Here is a 16,623-nt window from a genome sequence, read left to right as displayed (position 1 = left end):
ATGAGGGAGGACTTGGCTAAAGTAGACTGGAAACAAAGATTTTATGGTGGGACAGTTGACGAGCAGTGGAGGACTTTCAAAGCAATTTTTCAAAGTGCTCAGCAAAAGTATATTCCAGTGAAAAGGAAGGACTGGAAGAAAAGGGGTAATCTGCCATGGGTGTCTAAGGAAATAAGGGAGGCTATCAAATTGAAAGAGAAGGCATACAAAGTGGCCAAAAACAGCATGAAACTAGAAGATTGGGAAAACTTTAAAGGTCAACAGAAAGCCACAAAAAGGGCTATAAAGAAAAGTAAGATAGATCATGAGAAAAAACTAGCACAGAATATAAAGACAGATAGCAAAAGTTTCTATAAATAAAACGAAAAAGAGTGGCTAAAGTAAACGTTGGTCCTTTAGAGGATGAGAAGGGGAATTTAGTTATGGGATATGATGAAATGGCCGAGGCATTGAACAGGTATTTTGTATCGGTCTTCACAGTGGAGGACACTAATAACATGCCAGTAATTGACAAAGAGACAAACATAGGTGAGGACCTGGAAACAATCATTATTACGGAAGAGGTAGTGTTGGGCAAGCTAATGGAGCTAAGGATTGATAAATCTCCTGGCCCTGATGGAATGCATCCCAGGGTACTAAAAGAGATGGCGGGAGAAATAGCAGGTGCACTGGCGGTAATTTTCCAAAATTCGCTGGACTCTGGGGTAGTCCCAGCAGATTGGAAAACAGCAGATGTGACGCCACTGTTTAAAAAGGGAGGTAGACAAAAGATGGGGAATTATAGACCGGTTAGCTTAACCTCTGTAGTGGGGAAGATGCTTGAGTCTATTATCAAGGAAGAAATAGCAGGGCATCTCGATAGAAATTGTCCCGTTGGGCAGACACAGCATGGGTTCATGAAGGGCAAGTCATGCTTGACAAATCTTTTGGAATTCTATGATGACATTACGAGCAAGGTGGACAATGGGAACCCAGTGGATGTGGTGTACCTAGATTTCCAAAAGGCCTTCGACAAGGTGCCACACAAGAGGCTGCTGCATAAGATAAGGATGCATGGCGTTAGGGGTAAAGTATCAGCATGGATAGAGGATTGGTTGACTAACAGGAAGCAGAGAGTGGGGATAAATGAGTGCTATTCTGGCTGGCAATCAGACACTAGTGGTGTGCCTCAGGGATCGGTGTTGGGACCGCAATTATTTACAATTTATATAGATGATTTGGAGTTGGGGACCACGTGTAGGGTGTCAAAGTTTGTAGATGACACTAAGATGAGTGGCAGAGCAAAGTGTGCAGATGACTGTGAAACTTTGCAGAGGAACATAGATACATTGAGTGAGTGGGCAAAGGTCTGGTAGATGGAATACAATGTTAATAAATGTGAAGTCATTCATTTCGGTAGGAGTAACAGTAAAAAGGATTATTACTTGAATGGTAAAAAGTTGCAGCATGCTGCTATGCAGAGGGACCTGGGTGTCCTTGTGCATGAATCGCAGAAGGTTGGTCTGCAGGTACAGCAAGTAATTAGGAAGGCAAATGGAACTTTGTCCTTCATTGCTAAAGGGATTGAGTTTAAAAGCAGAGAGGTTATGTTGCAGCTGTATAAGGTACTGGTGAGGCCGCACCTGGAGTACTGTGTGCAGTTTTGGTCTCCTTACTTGAGAAAGGATGTACGGGCACTGGAGGGGGTGCAGAGGAGGTTCACTAGGTTGATTCCGGAGTTGAGGGGGTTGGCTTATGAGGAGAGACTGAGTAGATTGGGATTATATTCATTGGAATTCAGAAGAATGAGGGGGGATCTTATAGAAACATATAAAATTATGAAGGGAATAGATAAGATACAAGTAGAGAGGATGTTTCCACTGGCAGGTGAAGCTAGGACAAGAGGGCATAGCCTCAAGATTAGAGGGAGCAGATTTAGGACTGAATTGAGAAGGAACTTCTTCACCCAGAGGGTTGTTAATCTATGGAATTCTTTGTCCAGTGAAGTAGTTGACGCTACTTCAGTAAACATTTTTAAAGCTAAGGTAGATATCTTTTTGAACAATAAAGGAATTAAGGGATAAGGTGAGAGCGCGGGTAAGTGGATCTGAGTCCACGAACAGATCAGCCATGATCTTATTGAATGGCGGAGCAGGCTCGAGGGGCCGGATGGCCTACTCCTGCTCCTAGTTCTTATGATTTTATGAAATATGTTTACATTGAAATGGAAACCTGGAATGTGTGCACAGTAGGATAAGTCCATGGTCCCAACTGCAGCCCTTTGGGCCTAAAAAAAAGCAGCAGTATGTGAAATATATTAAACAGGGAGAGCAGCACACAAAAATTGGTATAGCACTGGTCTCCGAACAGCAGACTTTTAGTACCACTGAAGTAAAAAGACCTTACTGATAGACAATCGGGATTATATAAAATAAAACAGAGAATATTGAAAATATGTGGCAGGTCGGACAGCATCTGTGAGAGGAGTTAACATTTCAGGTGTCTATCCTTCATCAAAATTGAAGGATATGACTGATCAATAACATTTCATAAGGAACATAAGAAAGGGAAGAATGATGGAAAAAAACCAACATAAACACACTTAAAAAGAAATAGAATGTCCTGTAAAACACTTAAATGAAAAACAGGAGATTGTTAAATGGCAGAAGTGATATTGGAAGACAAGAGGAGCATAAGGAGATACATTAAAGACATGTACAAGACACAGTGAACAGGTGAATAGCTGAAAGATGTGGGGGTAGAAATGGAAGCACGAGAAACTGGCAAAAATAGAACAGGTTCCAGCAACCCATTAACAAGCCTATGAGAACAACAAAGGCAGGTCAACAACAAAGGGTACAGACCACAGTGCTTCTAGGGAGGGTCCTCAACAGTGTTCCCTCTAACTTCTCTTTGCTGAGTGCTGCAGGCTTGTTGCACTGCACAGTCCCTTTATGATTGATGCGCAGCTGCGCATCCTCACATCTGAAAGGGAATATTACTTGTGTGCAGTCTGTTTGTTCCCTGCGTGGCACATTCCCAATTGCTGTGCGGCCACACATGCACACATCTTAGAAGGAATATCGGTCCTCACCCCAAGCATTGATCCAAATGTGTTGTGTGACATGGAATGCTAAAGAATTCTGAAACTGCTGTAAATACCATCTCATTAAATTCAATTCAAATGGTAATGAAAGAAATTGCAGTGATGTAAGAACTGCACTCACTAGTAACTTGTGCTTGTAAACATATTTGCTATGTCCTGAGGAATCCTTGATTTCCTTGCTAAAAACCAAGGATAATTCAAAGAGAAACAAATGCCGTTCCCGTCCTTTCCGAATGAGAGATTTGGGGTCCCACACTTGGAAGGTGTCCTGAAGGATGAGCTCACCCTGAACATCAAAGTTTTCATCGAACCCTGAGTACAGATGGAAGATGAGAAAAATGTTAATTTTTATAATGACAAGCTTTGCAAAATAATTTCTGTGAACCTCTAGCAATAATACTCATTTATATTATCCAATCAGAATGTGTGTCGTTATACATACACATTCATGCATTGTGTGTATCTGTAGTAGACTAACCAGTTTTGGTTCAGAAAGCAACACTCAAACAGACTGGCTAGTTTCCATACTGAGGTCAGTATATATATATTAATATATGCACTGGAGAGGGTGCAGAGGAGATTCACCAGGATGTTGCCTGGGCTGGAGCATTTCAACTATGAAGAGAGACTGAAAAGGCTAGGGTTGTTTTCCTTAGAGCAGAAAAGGCTGAGGGGGGACATGATTGAGGTATACAAAATTGTCAGGGGCATTGATAGGTTAGATAGGAAGGAACTTTTTCCCTTAGCAGAGGGGTCAATAACCAGGGGGCATAGATTTAAGGTAAGGGGCAGGAGGTTTAAAGGGGATTTGAGGAAAATAAATTTCACACAGAGGGTGGTTGGAATCTGGAATGCACTGCCTGAAGGGGTGGTAGAGGCAGGAACCCTCACAACATTTAAGAACTATTTAGATGAGCACTTGAAACGCCATAGTATACAAGGCTACGGGCCATGTGCTGGAAAATGGGATTAGAATAGTTAGGTGCTTGATGGTCGGCACAGACACGATGGGCCAAAGGGCCTGTTTCTGTGCTGTATAACTCTATATCTCTATGTCTCTATAAGATAAACTGATTAGATTTTGGTGTATTCATATTATGTACATTGTAATTTCTTGGATACATGGATTTTTGCCTCCCTCGATGGACCAGTTGATTAATCCAGTGAGCAGCTGAACCATACACATTGGGAAGGTCTTGAATTCAGTTTTCCCATTTGTGCTTTGTTAGATGTCTCAAGCAGGATGGCGGTTGAAATTTTCTGAGCTAGGAGGAGGACGATTTGGTGAAGGTTCCCACTCCTGATTGCTACCCAGTGTTTCTTGTTTAAAACAGATGCACTTGGACGTTCGGTGAGGCCTGGATCAGGCTTGGGTGTGGTTTCCTCAGAAGTTAAAAGCCAGCCAAAACTCACCGTCCAGGCTTACTTTTGAAGAATTGCTACTTGGGTAAGGTCCTAAACAGTTGGTGGAATGGTTCACAGGCATTCAGGAAATGGGGAGGGGGAGAGAAAACTAGGAGAAAAAGAAAGGAATCAGGTTGCTGGGAATGAGTCAAAAAATGCAGAAAATGTTGCAATCAGCAAGTCCATGAACTGCAGAAAGAGAAAAGATAGTTCACATCTAAAGGACAGGCACTCAAAAATCCTCTTTAGGAATGCTGATGTACCCATTATGTATTTCGAGGATTTTCTGCTTTTATGCCCAGTTTCAGCACTTGCAGTCTTTCCTATTTAAACAGGCTCGCCTTGTGACGATGAGGTCCAGCTGGTGCCAATGACGTGATCTTGGGTGCCTCCAAGAAACCTGGTGACAGGGTTTAGTGTGAAAAAATGAGTTGGTGATGCAGAGGTTATGATAGGTACACAACTCAAGCAGTCTCTGTCCATTCTCATTCATCCTTCCAATGCCATAGCGCCCAAGGCAGGAGGGCCATGAGTCATGGTCGGCCCCAACCCTGGCGTTAAAGTCCCCCAGCAGGAATAGGTGTTCAGTGTTGGGGATGCTGCTAATGATATTATGGAGTTCCTCGTAGAACTGGTCTTTAGCTTCAGGTGGGGAGCAGAGTGTTGGAGCATAGATGCTGAGTAGGTGTACTAGACCAGAGGCAGTGAACAGTCGGATGGACAGTATGCGTTCCGAGCCATTTGAGGGTGGCTCTATCATGCTGAGCAAAGAGTTTCTGATGGCGAAGCCCACTCCGTGCTGTCTTGGTTCTTCAGGATCCCTACCCTGCCAGAAGAAGGTGTAGTCTTGCTCTCTTAGAGATCCGCTCACAGGGAGGTGTGTCTCCTGAAGTGCTGCAATGTCCACATTGAGTCTACTGAGCTCGTTGTTGATGATGGCGGTCTTCCGAGAATCGTTGATTTGTGTAAGGTCTTCCGACAGGCCAGGACACATAGTTCTGACGTTCCAGCTTGCAAAACGAAAGGCTGGTACCTTCTTTCCTTTTTTGCTCGTGTCACTTTAAACAGGCTCCAGAAGCTGGCTGAGCGTGTCTATCCTGAGGCACAGTGTGGCTTTCGAGCAAAGAGATCCACCATTGACATGCTGTTCTCCCTTCGCCAGCTACAGGAGAAATGCAGTGAACAACAGATGCCCCTCTACGTTGCTTTCATTGATCTCACCAAAGCCTTTGACCTCGTCAGCAGACGTGGTCTCTTCAGACTACTAGAAAAGATTGGTTGCCCACCAAAGCTACTGAGTATCATCACCTCATTCCATGACAACATGAAAGGCACAATCCAGCAAAGCGGCACCTCATCAGACCCCTTTCCAATCCTGAGTGGTGTGAAACAGGGCTGTGTTCTCGCACCTACACTGTTCGGGATCTTCTTCTCCCTGCTGCTCTCACATGCTTTCAAGTCTTCAGAAGAAGGAATTTTCCTCCAGACAAGATCAGGTGGCAGGTTGTTCAACCTTGCCCATCTAAGAGCGAAGACCAAAGTACGGAAAGTTCTCATCAGGGAACTCCTCTTTGCTGATGATGCTGCATTAACAGCTCACACTGAAGAGTGTCTGGAAAGACTCATCGACAGGTTTGCGGCTGCCTGCAATGAATTTGGACTAACAATCAGCCTCAAGAAAACGAACATCATGGGACAGGACGTCACAAATGCCCCATCCATCAATATCGGCAACCACACTCTGGAAGTGGTTCACGAGTTCACCTACCTAGGCTCAACTATCACCAGTAACCTGTCTCTCGATGCAGAATTAAACAAGCGCATGGGAAAGGCTTCCTCTGCTATGTCCAGACTGGCCAAGAGAGTGTGGGAAAATGGCGCACTGACACAGAACACAAAAGTCCAAGTGTATCAAGCCTGTGTCCTCAGTACCTTGCTCTACGACAGTGAGGCCTGGACAACGTACGTCAGCCAAGAGCGACGTCTCAATTCATTCTATCGTCGCTGCCTCCGGTGAATCCTTGGCATCAGGTGGCAGGACCGTATCTCCAACACAGAAGTCCTCGAGGCCACCATATACACCCTACTAAGCCAGCGGCACCTGAGATGGCTTGGCCATGTGAGCCGCATGGAAGATGGCAGGATCCCCAAGGACACATTGTACAGCAAGCACGTCACTGGTATCAGACCCACCGGCCGTCCATGTCTCCGCTTTAAAGACGTCTGCAAACGCGACATGAAGTCCTGTGACATTGATCACAAGTCGTGGGAGTCAGTTGCCAGTGATCGCCAGAGCTGGCGGGCAACCATAAAGGCGGGGCTAAAGCATGGCGAGTCGAAGAGACTTAGCAGTTGGCAGGAAAAAAGACAGAAGCGCAAGGAGAGAGCCAACTGTGGAACAGCCCCATCAACCAATTTTATCTGCAGCACCTGTGGAAGAGTCTGTCACTCTAGAATTGGCCTTTATAGCCACTCCAGGCGCTGCTTCACAAACCACTGACCACCTCCAGGCACTTACCCAATGTCTCCCGAGACAAGGAGGCCAAAGAAGAAGAGTCTTTCCTATTGATCTCTGCTGAGACTAAATTGCCTAGAGATGCTTTTATGTTGCTGCTCTGGGATCTAGAGCTCAGCGCCACCACTCTCATCTATTTATTGATGCTGTTCTCTGGCCAGAAGGGGATCCAGTGAATCTAGTCAGTCAATGACAAAACCCACAACGTTATAGGGATTTTCAGCTACTGGAATAAAATAGGTTGGGTCATTTATATTTCCAAGTGCAGGGTGATCATGGGCTTACTGCTGCCTGCAATCTAATATCGTGAAAGTATCTCCAGTGAAAGTCAGCAAGTCTGTAAGTCTGAGGGAATTATCTTCCAGAGAAAGGGCTAGTCAGGTTTCTCATGAATAATCTGGATTCATCTAGCTTTTTATTGTGTACTAAAAAGGACACTGCCTAGAACTAGAAAAAGTTCTTGTAAACATTACATGGGGAGAAATTTGTTTGTGTAGCACTTCTAGTGGCACTATGCAGACTACATCGATTCCCCGAGGGCAGGCAGCGCTGCAGGCTGCTACCTACGTGGCCAAATGGCATTCATCATTGATATCCATTGACAACATGTTTTAACACAATTTTAATTCTTCTGCGTTCAGCTTATTGTGCAGACTGCAATGTACACATATTTAAAATCAATACTCCAGATAGCTGCAATGCTATGACAAACAGCAAAAAACTGTTACATGCCAACAAAGACAAAAAGGTACACTTTGGCTTATAGAACACAGAAACTGTTTGCAACATTATTGATCAAGTCAGGAACCATTTGATTAAAATTAATGATTCTGGTACCTAATGTGGGAAATGGTTGGCTGCTTTTGGTCAGATCTGCCACAAATATTAAGCATAATCTGTGTTTTAGTCATTGCATGTTACTTATTTTGCCACAGCATAATATGCAAACTGATGGAAATTGCACCCAATGATTAAACTAGTAATTTGAAGTTTTTACGCACATCAGCTTGTCCCATTATGCCATGCTCTGCTCACCTCCAAGTTGTCCAGGGTATGCACGTTTTTATGCAAGGATTTATTGAACCTTAATCTTAATATCTAATGAATTGAAGGTTATGGTTTACTAAATATTAAATTTAATGATAGATATAATAGGTCAATTTTACTAGCCCTCTGACGTCGGATGTTGTGGCGGGGCGGCCCGGAAAATTCTTCCAGGAGAGGACCGCCACAACCCCCGATGTCGGGAAGGCCCTGCCGCATTTTACCGGTGGTGGCAAGGCCTTGGTGCGGCCCCGCCCCCCTCCCCACTTCCGCCGCTCAGCGACAGGGCCTACATTTTACTTACCTGGTAGCAACGGCCATCCCACGTTGATGTTCCAGCCACTGGTCAGATGTCCTGTGCCTTCGGAACTCCGTTTGGAGTTTCAAGGTGTGACACTGGAGGAGAGGGGCAAGGAGTGACATTTTCAGGGCGGGGGTGGGGGTGAGTGGAGAAAAGCGCTCCAATTGATTGTGGGGTTGGTGGGAAGGGGTTGAGGGTCAAAGACGCTGAGGTTGGGGGAGGGGGGTGAAAGTCCATCATTTTAAAAATTGGTTTTCCGAGGGAATAGGTAATTTTATTTATTGAGAACTCTTTGGGAGGGTGGGGGGTGGGAGAGGAAATGTGAATTTAAATAAAATTTTATTTCTAATATTAGTGTGGCGCGACCTTTAAACATTTAGATTTACCTGAAGGGCTTGAAGCCCTTTAAAAATGACGTTGGCGCCTGCGCAATGCTGCCGCATGCCGTTGACGGGGTCAAAGCGGCTGCCCTCTCTATGTTATCAGGGGGCAGCCACTCCACCCCTCCATTTAAATGAGCCCCCACACAAAATATCAGGGGGCTCAGCGATGGTGGATCTGTGCGGACGGACCGCCGAGATCAGAGCGGCTGCTGCAATTTGCAGCACGCTCATAAAATTCAGCCCAATAAGTTTAAGAAATAGATAAATTATAACCATACAAGTAAAATTGTAATAATGATTTAAATTTGGACTTTGTAGAAATGTAAACTTTTAACTAATGCAGTGTTTATGATTTGTGTCAGGTGGGATGTAAAAATATTAAAAATTGTAAGCCCAAACCCAACCCTCCTCGAACCTGTCCACGTCTGCTTTTAACGGAGGTAGGACAGAGGTGGGTTCCCAACAGGCAGGTTGCTCATTTAAATATTTTAATGAGGCTGTGTGCCTCCGAATTTTTACATCTTTATAACAAATTGTATCATATTGTTCAGATCCCTTCATGAGGAAAATAGAAAGTTTGGTGGACTTGGCCTTTTTCAAACTTCTGACTGCTTAAGTAAATATATTATTTGTAACAAGCTGTTTAAAATGCAATTTAAAAAAATGTATTTAAATGACTGAGTAGTTCTTTACAATTAATGTACGGTGTCAGTCATAAAGTATAAGCTGAACAGTATTTAAAAAATAATGGATTTCATAAGACCTGGCAGCAGGCTAAAGTTTATACTAAACTTAAATCAGAGCTTCTTTAAATTTGTTATTCCTATAAAATAAAATATTCCTATTAAATGTTTGATCAGATTCATCGAAAAGCTGTGGAGATTGACAAGGCATGCAAACAGTCATCTGTGGGACTGAAGTCTATCTGCTTGCTGATGGAAGAGCTGAGTCCCACAGTTAACTGAAATGAGAGGAGATTACTGAGCCTTCTACTTCATGTCTACCTGATCTCCCTGGACGTACCAAGGAAACTAATCAAACTCTCGCTTTAAATAGCACCATTTAACGAATTAAAATGTTAATTAATGTATAGCATTAAATTTTGATAGCTATGTTTGATGAATTTTTTTTACTTTTATTTATATTAGTGTGTGAATTAATGAAATGTTGAGTAACATAACATATTTTCAACATTCGGCTAACATGTCCTGAACATTCAGTGACACAATGGAAGGGGGATCAGATCAGGCTACAGATCTGGGCTGCAGATTTTGGCTCCACAGGAGCCACGTCAGGGAAAAACTGGCGGGGGGTCCACTTCCAACGATTTTTGGCAGCTCGGTGCCAATCGCCATGCTGTTGAGAGTGATAGTATGGGTGTCCAATGCGTCAGAAGCACGCAGAGTGGGAAGATCATGACATCAGTCAATGTCTAATGCTGATTGGGCGCCTGACCTGCCATTTTGGACCTCATCGCTCCTGTTAACGCGCTCTCTTACAACGGACAGCTGAACACGCGTTCAGCTGCACAAGGGACTCCCCACCAGTATATTTAAAGGCATCACCATTCAATGTTCAGATGAGGTGTTTTTGACCATCTATTTGCTGCTGCAGTGTGAGTGGAGGTACTGTGCTGTTGGAGGATTTAACAGAAGTTCTGTTAGTCAGCAGGGAGTGGTGTTGGACCTATGGAAGGAGTTGTGTGCTTTTGAAAGGCCTCTGAGTACACCAGTTACTTCCAGTCATGGGGGAAATATCCTTGGGAAGCAGCATCACATGGAGATGGAACAGAGGCAACAGAGAAATCAAGCTGCTCGCAGAAAGAGGAAGAAGAGAGAGACTGTCAGCAGGTGGTCTTGCCCATCCTAGGGTCATCAGAGGGCACTTCTTTTACCACCTCCTCAGCCAGGGTAGTGTCTGCTGTGACTGCGTTACACCAAGGAGGTGGACACAGAACTGTGCACCTCCTTGAACCAGATCTGCTGTTACTGAGCAGGATGAAGATGCCATTGCCAGTGGCCATCAAGTTGACCATGACAATCAATTGCTACTGCAGTGGATCCTTCCAGGCTGCAGCAGGCAATATTGTCAACATATTGCTGCATCCGGGAGGTCACAGAGGCTCAGTAGGCTAGGAGAGGGGTCTTCACAGTCTTCTCTCCAAACAAAGAGAAGCAGGAAAGTCCAGGCTTTGCCAGGATAGCGGGCATCCCCGTGGTGCAGAGAGCCATCAACTGCATGCATGTAGCCTCAAGGGTGCCACATCTCAATGGAAAATGTACTGAAATTGCATGGAGTTAGCTACCACTTCCACACTGGGCAGGATGGACTCCAAACTTTGCATGAAGCCCCATGCCAGGTTGTAGCCAGACTCCTCCATGCTCCTTGATGCTGATAACAAGCTCTCTGGCAGGCCTGCCAACACATGAAGCATCTCTTTGTGCATGCTCATCAGCCTTTTCCTGAACGCTGCTCCACTGATGTCCTCCTTTACAGTAGAACTCATCCGCAACTTTGTCCTCTGGGGAGCTGGCACACGTACTATCCTTTCCCCTTGGTTTGGCTGCAGCCCACTTGCACCCAGTGACTCACCACCATTTGCAGATTCTGCCTCTGTACTACCCTCTAAAGTACATGCAGTGCCAGTATCTGAGTTGCTGGCTGTGAGTGTCAGATCAAGTGATGGTGCTTCTTCATTACAGGTCTGCTCTTCCTCTAGGCCTTCATCCTCAGGCACTACTGGCTGGCCAGGCAGCTGTTCTTGGATGTCTGAAAGTGTAAAAACACAAGAGGGCGGTTGGGGTTGGGGAGGAAAGCAAGAGGTGTATTGTTATACCAACTGCAGCTTGTATATCATACCCAATTGTGGGATGAGGGTGAAGTGGAATTTCAGAAAGTGCATAAGGCAGGAACTTACTGTCATCCTGGATGGCTTCGGCAACGGCAGTTGTCACAAACTCTGTGACGGCTGCGTCAATAATGCCAAGCACTGTATCCTCCAAGGCGGTGTGGAGATGCAACACTATGTGTCCGCTGCTGGTTTGTTGTTGCTCCCTCCTGCTATGTGCCCCCTTGTCCTGCAACAGAGATGGAAGAGTATCAGTGAGTGTGTTGCAATGTGTTTGGGTGATGTGCTGAATAGCTGGCAGTAAGTGGAACCTGCAAGATGTGGGTGTGAGGCTTGCAGCAGCGGTAGGTGAGGGTGAGGTGGGACATATGAATGCTAGGCATGAATCCTGACTGCTAGAGATTGTTGATGAGTGAGGGATGGGGGTGTGGTGCATTGAGCAGTGTGAGATTGAAGGTGTGACTGGGAGGAGGTGGCATTTGAAGATGCATTCATTGACCTTGGCCACACATGTGAGGCCATTGAACTTTATCTGGCACATTATCCAGGTTCTCCATGACAGACACCTGGCATTGACCTCCATGGCTATCTGCTCCCAATGCTTTCGCAGTGTCCGTCTGGAGGGCCTCCTGGCCCCCTGTGGAAAGATCATCCCTCTTCTCCTTTCCACCTCCTGCACTAAGGCCTCCAACGCTGCATCTGAGAGTCTATGAGCCCTCTCTCTGGCCTGTCGCTCCATTACTCTGTTTTCTTTCTATTCCCAATGTCATTAACAGCCAGTTGAATGCTGCAGCCAGAATGCTCCTCCCCTTTAAAAACTGCGGGGTTGCTTTGATTGTTGATAGCCTTCCATGAAGTTGGGACCCTTGTTGAGCATGCAGCCACTCAGCAGCACATTTAGCACTGGGCTGCATGCCACAACTATGGAAGTGAGCAGGCAGCACAAAGTTTGTCATACATAGTGATCCCTGCGCCTGGTAACAGGCCTTATTGAATTTCCCCCCTGAACTTTCCAGATTTAGACTCAAGACCAGTCCTGCAGAATTAAAAATTATACTATTATATGCATAGGACATAGCAGTTTACATCCATGATTGCACCAATTGTAGAGTTCACATTAAAACAATCTTATGGTCATAGATGGTAACTAGGCAGTAACATTACTACAGACAATATGAATGTAGATTCTGAAGAAATTGAGCAGTTCAAAAGGCACTAGATTAATACAAGTTTGTCATTACTGACGAACTATATGAGATGTGACTTCAGTAAAAGTGGGACTAGCAACAAAGTAATTGGTTTTTACAGTCTTACCTTCCAGCATACTGACATGCATAGCATCATTGGCTTTCTTGGGTACACTAAGCATCACTTCAAGACCATCTTTTAGTTCCCCTTTGCCTTCCTCACAACAGGTTAAAAGTTCCTAATGACAGAAACATTAAAAATGCGATATATCAAATTAAAAACAATCCAGTATTTAATGACTAAAGGCCTCTCCACAAAAAGTTTTCTACCTGCCCTTCACCCTTTCAATCATTCAAAATGAGCCCATTACTAAGGATTCAATAAACTAACCAGAAATAGTAAAGTCCCATGTGTTGCACGTGGAGTAATAGAAGGTTTTAGTACTCACAGCTGAGGCATCTTCTCTCATTTCCGTCTTGTGAATTGCAGTTCCTCTGACTCCTAGTCACATTTTTTCCAGGTTGCACTGTCCAACTTGAGCCTGTGTGTTTTTCTTACCTACGTGAAGTTGTGACTGATGTCTGTGCTCAGCCTATGACCTCCACCCCGGCCCCAACCCACTAACCCACAGTACTGTACACAAGCAGCTTAAAACAGTGAAAATACTGTCCTACTGTGGCGTAGCTGAAGTTTTGGAACAATTTCAGAAGACTGTCAGCCTGGCACTGGGTGACGCCAGAAGGTGCAGCATGCTGTGTGAGAAATAGAGCCCGAGAACTATGACACTTAGAAGCTGGAACAGACTATGGAGGACTTGGTGGAAAAGTGCAATGGTGCTATGAGGTCCGGACCCAGGGATGAGAACTCGCTGCTCTATACTGCTGTGTTGTCACTTCTATGATTCTATGATGTAAGGCACTCCTCTTACTCAGCTCTCTGGTTGATTCTGATAGATGTACGTTGTGGGAAATATTGGGAGTTTTTCATACCTTCAGTAGGAGCTGGTACTTAGTGATTCTCTGAACAGGTTTTATTAGGTAGGACGAAATTGAATTGGCCAAACCATGCCTTTGTTGAATTTCCTGCAAAACAAAGCATAAAATACAGAATGATGACTTAAATTCAAATCCAAGTTGCTTAAATAAATATATCAATTTTATGACACTAGAAATTGGTGTGTGAAGTATGTATTTTTACTCCAGACAAAAAATAAACAAACAACATCTTATATTTATATAGCACCTTTATGTAATAAAATGTCCCAAGGCACTTCACAGAAGCATTATAAAACAAAATATAACACCAAGCCACATAACAAGATATTAGATCAGAAGATCAAAAGCTTGGTCAAAGAGGTAGGTTTGAAGGAGTGTTTTAAAAGAGGAAAGCAAGGTAGAGAGTCAGAGAGGTAAAGGGAGGATATTCCAGAGCTTAACCTAGGCAACTGAAGGCATGGCCACCAATGGTGCAGCAATTAAATTCAGGGCTGCTCAAGAGGCCAGAATTAGATAAGCTCAGATATCTCAGAGGGTTGTGGGGCTGGAAGAGATGACAGAGATAGGGAGGGGTGAGACCATGGAGGGATTTGAAAACAAGGTTGATAATTTTAAAATCAAGATGTTGCTTGACCAGGAGCCAATGAAGGTCAGCGAGCACAGGAATGACAGGTGAACGGGACCTGGTGCGAGTTATGACATGGGCAGCAGAGTTTTGCATGGCCTGAAGTTTATGTAGGGTGGAATGTGGGAGACCAGCCATGAGTGCATTGGAATAGTGAAGTGTAGCGGTAACAAAAGCATGAATGAGAGTTTCAGCAGCAAGAGAGCTAAGACAGGAGTGAAGTCGGGCAATGTTGCAGAGGTAGAAATAGGCGGTCTTACTGATGGCACGAAAATGATGTCAGAATCTCATCTCGTGGTCAAATGTAACACTAAGGTTGCGAACAGTCTGGCTTAGTGTCAGACTGTTGGCAGAGAGAGGGATGGAGTTGGTAGCTAGGGAATGGAGTTTGGAATGGGGACCGAGAACAATGGCTTCAGTCTTTCCAATATTTAATTGGAGGATATTTCTGCTCATCCAGTACTGGACGTCGGATAAGCAGTCTGATAATTTAGCAACAATGGAGGAGTCGAAAGAGGTGATGGTGAGGTAGAGCTGGGTGACATCAGTGTACATGTGAAACCTAACAAAAGGTTAAAAGGTAAGATTGTAGATAAGCTCTGGCAAGCATTTAAGGAGATATTTCATAATTCTCAACAAAGATGTATTCAATTGAGTAAGAAAGATTCTACGAGAAGGATGAACCATCTGTGGCTAACTAAGGAAGTTAAGGATCAAATATCTGAGATATCTCAGCTTATCTATCAAATTGAACGAAAAGGCATACAATGTTGCCAAGATTAGTGGTAGGCCAAAAGATTGGGAAGATTTTAGAAACCAGCCAAGGATTACTAAAAAAAAAGCAAGCGAAAATAGATTATGAGAGTAAACCAAGAAGAAATATAAAAACAGTAAGAGCTTCTACAGGTATATAAAAAGAGAGTTGCGAAAGTAAACATTTGTTCCTTAGAGGATGAGACTGGGGAATTAACAGTGGGAAACAGGGAAACAGCAGAGACTTTGAACAAATGTTTTGTATCTGTCTTCACAGTAGAAGACACAAAAAGCATCCCAACAATAGTGGAAAATCGCAGGGCAAAAGACAGGGAGGAACTTAAAACAATCACTATCACTAAAGGCTGACAATTCCCCTGAACCTGATGCCTTGCACCCTAGGGTCTTAAAAGAAGTGGTTGCAGAGATAGTGGATGCGTTGGTTGTAAGCTTCCAAAATGTCCTAGATTCTGGAAAGGTCCTGGTGGATTGGAAAACTGCAAATGTAAGACCCCTATTCAAGAAAGGAGACAGACAAAAAACAGGAAACTATAGGGCAGTTAGCCCAACATCTGTCATAAATGTTAGACTCCATTATAAGGAAGTTGTAGCAGGACATTTAGAAAATCATAATACAATCAGGCAGAATCAGTATGATTTTATGAAAGGGAAATCGTATTTGACAAATTTATCAGAGTTCTTCAAGGATGTAACAAGCAGGATGGATAAAGAGGAACCAGTAAATGTAGTGTATTTGGATTTCCAAAAGGCATTCAATAAGGCGCCACATAAAAGGTTATTGCAAAAGATAAGAGGGGATAATATATTAGCATGGATAAAGGGTTGCCTAACAAAAAACAGACTGTTGGGATAAATGGGGCATTTTCAGGTTGGCAAACTGTAATTAGTGGAGTACCACAGGGATCAGTCTGGGGCCTCAACTACTTACAATGTATATTCATGATTTGGATGAAGGGGCCGAGTGCATTGCAGCCAAATTTGTTGACGATACAAAGATAGGTGGGATATCAAGTTGTAAGGAGGACACAAAGAGACTGCAAAGGGTTATAGATAGGTTAAGTGAGTGGGAGTAAATTTGGCAGATGGGGTATAACATGGGAAAATGTGACGATAGTCCACTTTGGCGGGAAAAATAGAAAAGCAAGATATTAGTTAAATAGAGAGAGACTACAGAATGTTGTGGTACAGGGAGATCTCTCCACTTTGAGAATACCCACCATTGTGTTGTGTGGTACTACCGTGCTAAATAGGATAGATTTCGAACAGATCTAGCAACTCAAAACTGGGCATCCATGAAGCGCTGTGGGTCATCAGCAGCAGCAGAATTGTATTCAACCACAATCTGTAACCTCATGGCCCGGCATATCCCCCACTTTACCATTACCATCAAGCCAGGGACCAACCCTGGTTCAATGAAGAGTGCAGGTGGGCATGCTAGGAGCTGCACCAGGTATACCTAAA

The 16,623-nt window shown here is 44.0% G+C and overlaps 1 protein-coding gene across 10 annotated transcripts in view; it reads right to left on the bottom strand.

Moving 5' to 3' along the window:
• Nucleotides 1-16,623, bottom strand: part of kalrna (kalirin RhoGEF kinase a) — a 980,827-nt gene that overhangs the window by 324,949 nt on the left and 639,255 nt on the right. For all 10 annotated transcript variants that reach the window (XM_068035342.1, XM_068035333.1, XM_068035338.1 and 7 more), the window contains exons 28-30: nt 13,758-13,850; nt 12,895-13,006; nt 3,207-3,397 (exon numbers count right to left, since the gene is read on the bottom strand). In XM_068035342.1, coding sequence (XP_067891443.1) covers nt 3,207-3,397; nt 12,895-13,006; nt 13,758-13,850 — 396 coding nt within the window. The remainder of the gene's footprint in view (nt 1-3,206; nt 3,398-12,894; nt 13,007-13,757; nt 13,851-16,623) is intronic.

The sequence above is a fragment of the Heterodontus francisci genome, chromosome 7 (genome assembly GCF_036365525.1).
Source record: "Heterodontus francisci isolate sHetFra1 chromosome 7, sHetFra1.hap1, whole genome shotgun sequence".
Lineage (NCBI taxonomy): Eukaryota > Metazoa > Chordata > Chondrichthyes > Heterodontiformes > Heterodontidae > Heterodontus > Heterodontus francisci.
This window is presented reverse-complemented; position numbering and strand designations above follow the sequence as displayed.